General features: G+C 41.6%; 1 protein-coding gene across 1 annotated transcript in view; it reads right to left on the bottom strand.

Moving 5' to 3' along the window:
- bmp6 (bone morphogenetic protein 6) overlaps nucleotides 1–13,073 on the bottom strand; it is an 80,338-nt gene that overhangs the window by 23,782 nt on the left and 43,483 nt on the right. Inside the window, exon 2 of the mRNA XM_079576435.1 lies at nucleotides 6,755–6,947. Coding sequence (XP_079432561.1) covers nucleotides 6,755–6,947 — 193 coding nt within the window. The remainder of the gene's footprint in view (nucleotides 1–6,754; nucleotides 6,948–13,073) is intronic.

The following is a 13,073-nucleotide window of genomic DNA, read 5'->3' as shown; positions in this document are numbered from 1 at the left end:
TGTATATGAGACAACAGAAGGCATTTCAGATCATTGGAACAAACTAAGGTGGGCCCGTAATGTAGAATTTAAAGCATCCTTACAATCTCTGCTAATTTGAGAGAGCACGAAGCCCTGTCACGGTAACAAAATCTGATGTTTGATGTATCGAGACAGGAGAATATTGAGATATCATTGAAGACCTTTTAATGCCACAAAAATGAACTCTAAAGCTTAAAAATTACTGTAAAGACTTCATCTTGAAATATCCCACAATAAACATGAAATACAATGAAACTAGTCTTGCATGAACACTTCATTAGTTAAGTGTGACTAACACTTAATAACTACTTAACAACAACAAAATGAAGTATGTGAAGAACTATTCATTATGAGTTAGGCATTAACTGTAGTAGCTATTACTACAGTATCACACTTAACTCACGACATATTCATGATGAATTATGTGTTAACTCATAATTTATTAAGGCTAAATAAGGGGTAGTCATTATAAATGTTACCCTTGTCATTTATTGAACGATAAGTAATTAAGATATAAGCTATAGTAATTATCGTAGAACAAAAGATTCCTCATGTGGTAAATATCCACAACCTAATTTATATACATAACCTACAAATAATAAGATTTGATTACTGCACTGTAATAAGATTTCTACTAGAATGTACAAACACTTATAAGATTATGAAATCACGTTCACATTCAACAGAGTAAGAAGTATATCCTGACAGAGCCGATTCTGACTAAGCAAAAAAAGAACAAAATCACAGAACAGCAGTTGTGGTTGTGTCCACAGTGTCCCGGGACATCAGAGGGGAGTCTAACTTGTACAAAGTCAAGGTAAACACAGCGGCGCTTTCTCTCTCTGTATCACGGTAACAGTATCATAACAAAATGACAGGGAGATGAATAGGTGCAGCGAGCGGAAATGCTGGGGTCTGCTGTCTGTGCTCCCCTGTAGGTTTGACCACGGAGACAGCCTCTCCCTGGGACAAGAGGAGGAAGGAATTAAGACTCGGTTAGTAGTGTAATAGATGAAGCATGCTTATGTTATTACGGACAGCCCCCTGAATTTGCGATATCCAATAATTGTCTTGAATATGGCGATATGGATATTACTGTAACACATATACACTGCGTTCCAAATTATTATGCAAATGACATTTTTCCAAGACTTTCTAAATTGTCAACTCAAATGAGAGTCAGCATAATTTTCAAGTCTTTACCTGGTAGAGGATCATGTAAATGTGGTGGAAAAAAGTTCCTAGTGATAACAGTAATTTTTTCAAAAATAAATATAGTAAAAACCTCAAAATCTACTGTTCCAAATTATTATGCAACTCATCGTTTCAATACATTTTAAAGCTTGTAATTAACTGAAAATGGTCATTTGTTGTATTTGTAGCATTAGGAGGTCATATTTACTGAAATCAAAAGCTATTTCAACCAAAAAAAATATTAACAGGTCAAGTTATATTTTACCATAGGAGCCCTTGTGTGAAAGCAGCTTCAAAATTCTTAAATCCATTAAACTTGTGAATTTGTGGACAGTTTCTGCTTGGATTTCTTTGCAGGATGTCAGAATAGCCTCCCAGAGCTGCTGTTTGGATGAAAACTGCCTCCCACCCTCATAGAAGTTTTTTTTGTTGAGGCTCCAAAGGTTCTCAATAGGGTTGAGGTCAGGGTAGGATGGGGTCCACATGGTCGGCCCCCCTAAAGGGGGTTAGGGTTAGCTCTCTCACCATGATTCTGGCCCAAAACATGACTCCGCCCCCTCCTTGTTGACGTCGCAGCCTTGTTGGGACATTGTGGCCATTCACCAACCATCCACTACTCCATTGATTTGACCATCCAGCGTTACACAGCGCTCATCAGTGAACAAGACTGTTTGAAAATGAGTCCTCATGTATTTCTGAGCCACTGCAGCCGTTTCTGTTCATCAGCTTCAATGAACAGTTTAGGGGAGGCCCGGATAGAAGGTTTATGCACAACTGCAGCCTCTGGAGGGTCCTACACCTTGATGTTTGGGAGACTCCAGAGGCACCAGCAGCTTCAAATACCTGTATGATGCTTTGTAGCATCTGTTCTCTTAATCTGATGTGTTTGTCTGGCAGAAACCGTCCATATTGTGCCTTTATCTGCACAAACCGGAGTGTTCTCTGAATCATCCACAAATCTCTTATCAGTATGATGATTACACTTAATCTTTCATGAAATATCGAAGGTTTTCATACCTAGACCAAGGCATTCAACTATTTCTGGCTTTTCATCAGCAGAGAGACCCTTTTTCTTTCCCATATTGCTTGAAAATGATGATCTGCATAATAAAGTGGAACACCCTTTTTCAGTAGTTTTTCCCTTAACTGGGCTTAACCTGACAACTAATCATCCCAGGTCTCTGAGATTAATGTCAGTGATTCATAGAGCCCCAAGCAGCGTTAATTTCGTTGACTAAAATATTTAGTCTTAATTTTAGTCAAAGTGATATTTTTGCCGACTAAAATTGGACTAAAACTAAATTAATAGTTTCTCATGAGACTAAAACTACTAAAATGTCCAGATATTTTAGTCGACTAAAATAAGACTAAATAAAAATGAAAAGGAGAGACTAAAATCATCCAAACTTCTATTGACCGTCTGAAAAAGCCTCATATCATTTAAATTCACTGTCAAAGGATCAGCTCTGAGCTTTGTTCATGTGGAGCAGCTCCATGAAGCAGAGGAACAAGATTAAATATGATTATAATGAATATTATAAATATAAGTCGACTAAATTAGTCTTCATTTTAGTCGACTAAATTGACATGCAATTTTAGTCGACTAAAACTAGACTAAAATTGAAAAGTTTTTTTTGACTAAATCTTGACTAAAATTAAATTACATTTTAGTCAAAAGACTAAAACTAAAATAAAATATGTTGTCAAAATGAACACCTTTTTGACACAATAATCCAATTTGCATAATAATTTGGAACGCAGTGTAGGTTAATAAGCTTTTACTTTTTAGTGCATCATTTGTTACAGTAAAAAGTTAAAGTTAGGTGAAATTGAGGTAGTGAAGCGCGGGACAGTCAGGTTGAGTGATAAGAGGGCTCGATGTCTCATTACTGCAGTAATGACAGCGTCAGGCCGTGGGACGTCCTGTCAGAGCCTCTTCAAAGCCTCACAATCATCCAGGTGTTCGCAGAATGCCCCTGCGGTCATACGTGGGCAGCCCCCTTTATTGGCCATTAATGAGAGTGTTTGTCACGGCCTCTTTCGCTCTCGGTTCAGCCTCACACAAATACACGAGCGCGGAAATGTTCACACGCTGCCGTCTCTGTGAGGGTAAAGGCGATTTCAATGAGTCTAAATAAGACCGAGGCTTAAAATAGGCAAAGCAAAACGACCCATCAAAAAGACACATAAAAAAGATACGAGACACATGCGCAAACCGTAAACCAACAAGGGAAACTCAAAATCCTCAACCAGTTTTGCGACATAGAAAACACATGGAAGAAGTTGGACAAGCTCGATTCTGATTCAACAGGAAAACAGAAAGCCGGTCCCGTCTCAGTAGCTCTCGTCCAGGAGTGATATCATGATTTTTATATCTTAGTCCTTGTTCTTGTCATCGCAGCCACTGTTCCCCTGTCGTAGAGCAGCGGGGGTCCCAGAAGGAGCTGCCTGAGGGGCCAAGGCTGCCGGGACCGTCCTGTAAAAGCTCTTATTGACTGACTGCTTAAATGAACTGGAATAATAAGGTCAGTGGTCACACCGGTGTTTTTTTGCAACAGTAAATCTCCTTTATAAGTCTTGTCAGTGGCCGTAGTAAAAAACGCATGGCGATGTGGAAAACTCGCTCACAGCTGGCTGGCCTTTTTGGGGGCGCTTTCATCCTGCACCGAGGAGGCATATTTAGAGTGTTGTAAAAGCAATGTGCGAGTGGGACATCTGGAGATAAAAGATGCTTCATTTTACATTACAAGGTCGCTTTAGTACACTTTAGACACTCATAGTCCGACAATTAGGCTTGTAAACAACAGCGGCCGCATGTGCGATAACAAAACCTTTCAAGATCTAGCCAATTATCTTGAAATCTAGATATTACCCATTGCAATTGAGGCTGAGGCCATAGAGGCTTGGATTTGACACACCACACACAAGTAAGGATTTTCAACAATATATAGAGTTTGGGATCGAAAGGTGAACTTTATAATGCTGCATTTTTGTTGTCATGTGTAACATCGTCCAGATACTTTCTTTTCCCAAAACAATATAAAAATATAAACAAGTTTGTCGTGGAGCAGCCCATTCACCTGCTGTGTCACGATGGATGTACTGATCACACTATAGCGCCCAAATGCTTACGATGGCTCCTCTATCTTATTACAGGAAATGTGCAGCACATCCCAGAAGCTCTTAGGTTTAACCTCTTAACCCCCACCTGAACTGAGCACATTTTCTCCAGCTTGGCTTTATCCAAATCTAAAAGCTTCTCAAAAAAAGTGAGCAAAAAATGAGACAAAAACTATAAAAATGCAACACAAGAGCGACAAAAAGGCGCTGAAAAAGTGCCAAAGATGTGAGAGAAAAGTGACAGAAAAGTGATGAAAAAAGCCACAAAAAATGAGACAAAAATGAGGATAAAAGTGCGAGGAAATGCGAGGAAAGTTACGATGACTTTGGTTAAAGCTGAAATGGAGAAAATGCAGGTTGGGGTTAAGACATGAATAGAGCACTGCATCGCATGGATATTGGACATGAATAAATGTCACCAATTTACATAAAGCTTGTGCTTTATTGTCAGTCATAGCTAAACAAGTGGAGACATAAACACAGACTGAATATAGGCTTTTCCACCGTTATAGTATACAGTTTTCAATCAACTATCCACAAAGAATATTATCAATACACAAAATTTCCCGCACCAACATCTTGATTACAAATACATTGAAGTGTAGATGGTGAACATTGCTCAGTTGTTTAGGAAAAGGGTAATCTTTTTGTTACATCACAGCCAAATGTCAGTTTCTCTGTGGTCAATCCCTCTTGTTTTCTCAACTCAGGTTCTTTAGTGACGTGAACTTATTCCCACACGAGACCCACCACATTTCCGAGAGCGCAATCTTCACATTCCTCACCTGCTGTTCCCGAAACCGCCCCGATCAAACCAACAGCACAATGAGCGTCAGGCTAATTAAGCTCCCTGTCATTACGGCTCAGGCGACGCCTTTCATTAGAAGGCAAGACTCGTGAAAGTGAACCGGCTCCCTACAGATCAGCGGCAACCGGACACGGAGAGCGGGCGGCGTGCAGGTTTTACAAAGACCCGACAAGAACCAGGAGCTGAGCCACTGTGCCCCCAAGCAGCTGTAGTAGTAGAAGTTGGAACAATTTAAAAAAGCTTAACCTTTCCGACTTTACGCATCATCCAGGTACATGTCAATTCAAAAGGCCTGAGACACAGCTCTAATCTTCAAATATCTGCAAAAATATGGGCTTAACTTCCAGGCCGCCTAAACCAACCACTGCACGGAAGCAGGAATGTAGCAGATATGAGCTGATAGCAATACAAAACATTGGACAGGTGAACATATACAGCAGGGGTCCTCAGACTTTTTTATCTTGGGGCCACATTATCATTCCTGACTGTGAACATAGAATTGCATGACCCAGACCGATGGTGCAGGCCTCATTGTGAAGTAGAGATTACTCGCCTGGCACAGTTGTCCCCACTACTATATCCAAAAGATCAACACTTCATTCAAGGCACATATTTAGTTAGTAATCAAGTCTTCACACTTTGTTTTCATTTGAAATACCGCAGGTCTTCCTTTTATTTTCAATATCAAATAAAACATAATTGTGTAATGTGACCACAGTAATAACTGCTTACTCTTGTATTGTGCTTTACAAGCCTGTGTCACAAGTTTCTCAAAGTTAGTCATTATTCATTCACTCCACACTCTGGTGTTAAGCTTCATTTACCACGTGGCTATAATGTGTTGTTTATATCCTGATCTCTTATGGCACTGCCCTCTGCTGGGCAAGTGTGGAATTCATTTTTATTTATTTAAGTTGCCCCCTAGAGGCTGGAATGTGTATACTGATAAGTTAGTTTAAAAAAATCCTAACTCCACACAGGAATGGGCTAAAGACTTTGACATACTCTGGGATTTAGCCTGGATTTGGCCCGCAGGCCGCAGTTTGAGGACACCTGATATACAGTGTCAGAGTCTATGGTATAGTAAAGGGAGGTTTGCAGAAGCCAAAGAAAAACATTATAGCTTACGGACATCAAAAATAAAAAGTGAATAAACACTCTTGCTTCACAATTCTACCATAACCCTATTCCCTAACCCAAACTAAGTTGATTTGATTTGTTAACGGGTCTAAAAGTGTGTCTGTGGCCGTCTTTGATGTCGCTGCAGCTGACCGGGCGGGCCTGAAAGCACAAATATCAACTGAGAGCACTGTGGATGTTGACCTGGCCCTGCAGACGTAATGTAAATGTTTGGGAGGCATTAGCCGTGCTCATTCGGGCTTTAGGAGGATTTTCAGCCTGGTCTATTTCTGTGCAGCGTGGTTTCAGTCTGATTTTAACTCTGAGCTGAAGTTTAAGCAGAGTGGAATGTAATGTGGATGCCAAAAGGTTGCAAAGTGAACATGTCAATTTGCTTAATATGATTATCGTTTCCTGTAACATACTTCCTATACCGAATACTGAAGGATACTAACATTTGCAATGATGATGTCTGCTGTCTGTGTGAGTTACCTGTCGGGGTGCTCCTGGATCACCTGGAAGACCTTGAGGAGGAGGGTGTCGTTGGGGAACGCGCGGCTCACGCACTCCTTGTACAGCCTGAACTCGGCCGCCGTGACCGCCTCGCCCTCCGGGATCTGGGACAGGTTGAACTTAAACTCTTTGTGGTGCCGCCGCTGAGGGGAGAGCTCCCTGTCGAACTCCACTGTGGGGACAGAACACAGGCACGGGATCAGCGGAGAGGAAATGGCAGAAATATGAAGAGAAAACGGACGAATGGACATGACTATTTGGTAGCTATGGAAACTGTAATGGCCACAGCTGTTTAGGAGGACTACAAAACCCTTTTGACAAGTAATAGCTCTTATAAATAGATTAAAAATTATAGGGATGCACCGATATCACTTTTCCAATACGAGTCTTTGATTTAAGTACTTGCCGATACCGAATAGGCCTACCGATACGAGTACAAGGCATTTTCTTTCACATACTTTTTGAAGTGAATAGACGGTTTATAGACTGACTTTTTCACAGCAGATTGGTTAGTAATTAGTTAATTTACTCATTTACATTTCCTTGTGTAAAGTAGGCTACACTTTTAAGAGAAATTATATCAGAATCGAACAGATGCCATTTTATTTTTTTATTATTTTTAATTCAATGCTTATGTGCTTTATTCATTTATCTATTTTAACAATAGTATTGAGATGGTGACTTATTACTGCAGCTAAATGGTCTCTTTCCGCCTTTACTGCAGCTTTATTTTGGATTTTATGAGTACTTTTTAGTCACTGGGTTAGTTTCTCAGATGAATAAGCCCTGTAAATGACCGTAATAATATTTCCCCCATTTTGTAAATTGCTTCTAAGGTGTTATTTTGTTGCTTTATAATTCATACGCTTTTATTTTGAAAGAGCTTAGAGAAGGCTCAGCGTGCGGATGTAACTATGGCAACGCAGAGGGAAGTCCTGCTGCTAACGTTATAGGCGGAGAAAGGTGCGCGTCCTGTAAAAAGATGGACAAAAGATTTATCTAAGATTTATTGCTTTATTGCTTACGGTTCCCTAGCGCCCGGTTGATGAGGGAACAAGGTTGGTATTAGTGTCTTGTCATGACATTTTATATTTTAATCGTTTTTGCGGAGTTTATATTTATAACTGTTGCGTAACGGTAACTTTTACCCACTAGAGGGTGCCAACGCTCTTCGGTTAAAGCCATAAGTAACGCAATGTATTGTAAAAAAGGCAATGATAATTCTTTCACGGTACAGATATAAGGTTAAAGGACCAGGTTTGAATGTTTAATGAATATACATAGAATTTGCATAATTATAGCACTCAAAAGAGAGATTGTCATATGGTAAAAAGGTTTAAGGTAAATTACATGCTGTATGAGTTACTGATTGTATTGTTTTCTGTTTGTATTGTAGCTCTTACGGTGTGTTCACATGCAAGGCAAGGCTAAATAAAAAACAATGTGAACCATCAGTTTGAGAGACCATCTTTTCGACCGCGGCAGCTACAGTAAGAGCTTGACCCAAGCTGAGAAGAGCTCCCCCAAAGCCGAGGAAGAGCTCATCCAACGCTCAGCGCTGAGGTCACAGTGAGAGCCGCTCAAAGGTTTCATCTCCACGGCTCCAATCAAGGTAATCTGGGATCCGATGGTCCAAGGCATCTTCCAGTCCTCAACATGTCGAAATCTGAAGATGAAACGGATCACACCGAGGATCTTCAGGCCACAGCGGAAGAGGAGCTTCCACACTCTTCTCGTCAAAGGAGGCCCACAGAAAGGATGCAAGTGTATCAGGAGGAGGTAGCGTTTAGAAAGGAAAAACGGCTTCTTCATGTTTATGATCAATGGAAAAAAGAAGTACGTACAATGCGAGAGCAATTAAAGGGAGACATATCAAACAGTGAAATTATATCACTCATGAACATCATAGAGAAGGAAAGAGACAGTGTCATTAATTTGTACACAGAAATAAGAGATTACATTACTCCATCCAGTGATACAAGGCGATTCGTAGACACGTGTGAAGCTGTCACCAGAGACATTATTAAAGTTTCACATGAAAGGCTATCAGGCATGGATGACTATGATAGTGTCCAAGTCAAAATACGTCTTCGTGAGCTTCGTGGACCAGACTACGCTAAATCCATTTACAGTTCCTCAGTCTCACACTCAAGTAAACACTCGTCAGTCAGTAAGTCAGACTCTGCGGCATCAGTTGTCATTGCAAAAAGAGTAGAAGCTGCAGCAGAGTTAGCAGCCAAGGAAGCAGAGTATGAAATTGCAATTGAAGAGGAAAAACAAAGGGAAAAGATTGATCAGTTGCAGCGTGAGTTAGAAAGGCTCAAGGCAGAAAAGGATGTAAAGTCTGCACGAGCTAGACTAATGACTTATGATCAAGAGATAAAGAGTGAGAGTAGTGTCCAAAATGTAAGCATTAGGAAGGTATCTCAGCAGCCCCCAACAGTTTCTGCTCCCATTCAATCTCCAAACAGTAATGTGAAGTCCTCCTCACCTCTGCAAGCAGACGCACTTTTCTTAGCACAAGCAGTACAGGACAGTATTGCCATGAACAGATTGCCAATGCCAGAGCCCTCCACATTCACGGGTGACCCACTACATTTCATTGAGTGGAAAGCTTCATTTACTGCACTCATTGATAACAAGAACATTTCACCCGCTGACAAACTACACTACCTGAAGAAATACATAGGAGGTGCAGCTCGAAAGACACTCGATGGCATCTTCTACAGAAATGACAGCGATGCATACAAGGACGCATGGGAACGACTCGGTGAAAGGTATGGACATCCATTCGTCGTACAGAAAGCGTTCAGAGAAAGGCTGGCAAAATGGCCAAAGATACATACAAAGGACTCTACAGGATTTAGGGAATTTGCTGACTTCATTCAAACATGTTATGAGGCCATGCCCCACGTCGAAGGCTTAACCATTCTCAACGATTGTGAGGAGAACCAAAAACTTGTCCAAAAGTTACCAGACTGGGCAGCTGCAAGGTGGAATCGTCAAGCTACTCGGTTCATGGATGAAACTGGGAAGTTTCCAAGCTTAAGGGACTTTGTCGCATTCATGTCCTCTGAAGCAAGGATTGTGTGCAACCCGATTACATCGTTTCAAGCACTCCACTCAAGAGACTTCACCACGACCACAGGTAAAGATTCTCAAAAGGAGAAAAGACCCACCTCCAATGTTCTCCACACACAAGCTGTAACAGAGACTGAAAATACAAAACAAAAGTCAAATGTTAAACCACCATGCATGCTCTGTCAAGTCAATGGACACAAACTTCACAGTTGCCCGCAGTTCAAAGGCAAATCACTTGAAGAAAGACGGAAATACATAAAAGAGAATAAACTGTGTTATGGCTGTCTCAAACCCGGACACAGTGCAAAGGACTGTCGTTACAGGCTTGTATGTGAAATGTGCAAGAAAAAGCACCCTACTTGTCTGCACGACTTCAGCTATAACAAAGACAAATCAGCTACTAACACAACTCAGAACAATACAGAACAGGCTGCAACTACCCTGTCTCTCAACGCAGAAACCAATGATCAATGTGTCAACACTGCAATGATAGTACCAGTATGGGTTTCTTCAGAGCAACATCCAGCTACGGAAAAGCTTGTTTATGCACTCTTAGACACCCAAAGTGACACAGTGTTCATTGACCAAGATGTGACTCATCATCTCAAAGCTATGTCCACCCCAATAAAGTTAAAGCTCACTACAATGCTTGGTAAAGATGCAGTTGTGCCAAGTAAACGTGTCTCGGGTCTCAAAGTGAGAGGCTACAACTCCTCAGAAATGATTGAACTCCCTCCTGCATACACTAAAGACTGTATACCAGTGAACCGCTCCCACATTCCTACCTGTGAAACGGCAAGGCAATGGAATCATCTCAAGGTAATAGTGAATGAGATTCCACCACAGTTCGAGTGTGAAGTTGGCTTATTAATCGGCTATAGTTGCTCAAAGGCACTGGCTCCAAGGCAAGTAATCTTAGGAGGAGAGAATGAACCCTACGCAGTCCTTACAGCATTGGGTTGGAGTATTGTAGGCCCCACATCATCTCACAAGGACTCTTTAAGCATGTCTACAGTGTGTCACAGAGTCACAGTCAAAGAGCTCCCCCTAGTGACTCCAGCAGATGCACTCAAGGTTCTCGAGTCTGACTTCAAGGATGATAACAAGGATAACAGGTCAGTGTCTCAAGATGACATTCTCTTTCTCAACACGTTAAAGGAAGGCATTTACAAAAATACAGAAGGACATTATGAAATGCCACTTCCATTTAAGGAGAGACCGCACCTACCGGACAATAGGCAAATGGCCACTGTGCGACTTCAAAGCCTCAAAAACAAGCTGTCAAAGGACCAAAGGTATAAAGAGCAGTACGTAAAGTTTATGAGTGAAGTCATAGAAAAGGGAGATGCTGAGGAAGTCCACAGTGAAGCAAAGGAAGGAGAAAGGTGGTATATTCCCCACCATGGGATATATCATCCCCAAAAACCAGATAAACTCAGAGTGGTCTTTGACGCCTCAGCAAAATACAAAGGTAACAGTCTCAATGATCATTTGCTGTCTGGCCCAGACTTGCTGAACAATCTCAACGGCGTTCTCATCAGATTTAGAAGGCATCAGGTTGCATTGTTGTGTGACATTGAAAAAATGTTCCACCAATTTCATGTGTATGAAGCAGACAGAGACTATTTAACCTTTCTGTGGTGGAAAAATGGCAACCTGAGTACTGAGCCACAAGAGTTCCGAATGAAAGTGCACCTATTCGGCGCCACGTCCTCGCCAGGGTGTGCCAATTACGGCTTAAAGCATCTTGCTAAAGAAAACGAGACACAGTTTCCCCTCGCCTCACAGTTCATAATGAAAGATTTCTACGTGGATGACGGGGTAACGAGTACAGCAAGCATCAAGGAAGCTATTCAGCTTGCACAGGAGGCTCAGAAACTCTGCGCATTAAGTGGCCTCCGACTGCACAAGTTTGTAAGCAACAACAAAACAGTGTTAGAAAGCATTCCTGCATCCGAACGTGCCACACCACAGCTTGCATGTGACCTAGCCTTTAATGACTCTAAACTTGAAAGAGCGCTAGGCATTCATTGGCACATTGAATCAGACACACTCAGGTTTCGCTTTCACTCCAACGACCAACCTGCTACAAGGCGTGGCATCCTGTCTATGGTTGCATCTCTGTACGACCCGCTGGGATTCATCTCCCCCTTCGTGCTCACAGGCAAAAGAGTGCTTCAAGAGACTTGCAAACAGGGAATAAACTGGGATGATCCCCTTCCCAGTGAATTAAGGCCAGTGTGGAATAACTGGAAAAGTGATTTGGAGAACTTACAGAAAATCACAATACCACGCTGTTATGTTCCCAAAGACTTTGGCCAAGTAGTAAAAACAGAATTGCATCATTTTTCTGACGCAAGCTCCTATGGTTACGGTCAATGTTCATATTTGAGACATGTAAACAAAGATGACAATGTGCATTGTGCTTTAGTTACAGCGAAGACCAGAGTTGCTCCTATTAAGGTAACAACAATACCAAGACTCGAACTTACAGCTGCTGTTGTCTCCATTACTGTAAGTACCATGCTAAAGGATGAGCTTGGACTGTCTCAGGTAGATGAGTATTTCTGGACGGACTCTAAAGTAGTTTTAGGCTACATCAGTAACGAAGCACGTCGTTTTCACACATTTGTCTCCAACAGAGTTCAAAAGATAAGGCTTTACAGCTCACCCCAGCAGTGGAGATATGTCCCTTCTGAGCAAAATCCTGCGGACATAGCCTCCAGAGGTTCAAGTGCAAGTGAGCTCATCACATCAGACTGGTTCAAAGGGCCACAGTTCCTATGGGACAGAGAATTACCTCCAGCTGCTGACATTGACACAAATGTTCCTCTCGGTGATCCAGAGGTAAAAAGGGTACATGTGCTGAACACGCTCAAAACAGAACACAAAGGTTTATCGGACAAGTTAACAAAGTTTTCTTCATGGTACAAAGCCACTCAAGCCATAGCTCGGCTCGTTCGCTTTGCCAAGAAAAACAAAACAACAGGTCACAGTACAGTACAAGAAAGACAAAACGCACAAAGTGTTATTCTAAAGGACATACAAGCATGTGAATATGCCAAGGAGATCAAGATGCTCAAAGACGGAAAGGCACTTCCTCACAAAGGTCAGTTGTTTCAAATGGACACATTCCTTGATAGTGATGGACTCCTTAAGGTGGGAGGAAGGCTCAAAAATGCATCATTCTCCTCCACATTAAAACACCCAGTGATAG

Source organism: Gobius niger (assembly GCF_951799975.1).
Source record: "Gobius niger genome assembly, chromosome: 18".
Taxonomy (NCBI): Eukaryota; Metazoa; Chordata; class Actinopteri; order Gobiiformes; family Gobiidae; genus Gobius; species Gobius niger.
This window is presented reverse-complemented; position numbering and strand designations above follow the sequence as displayed.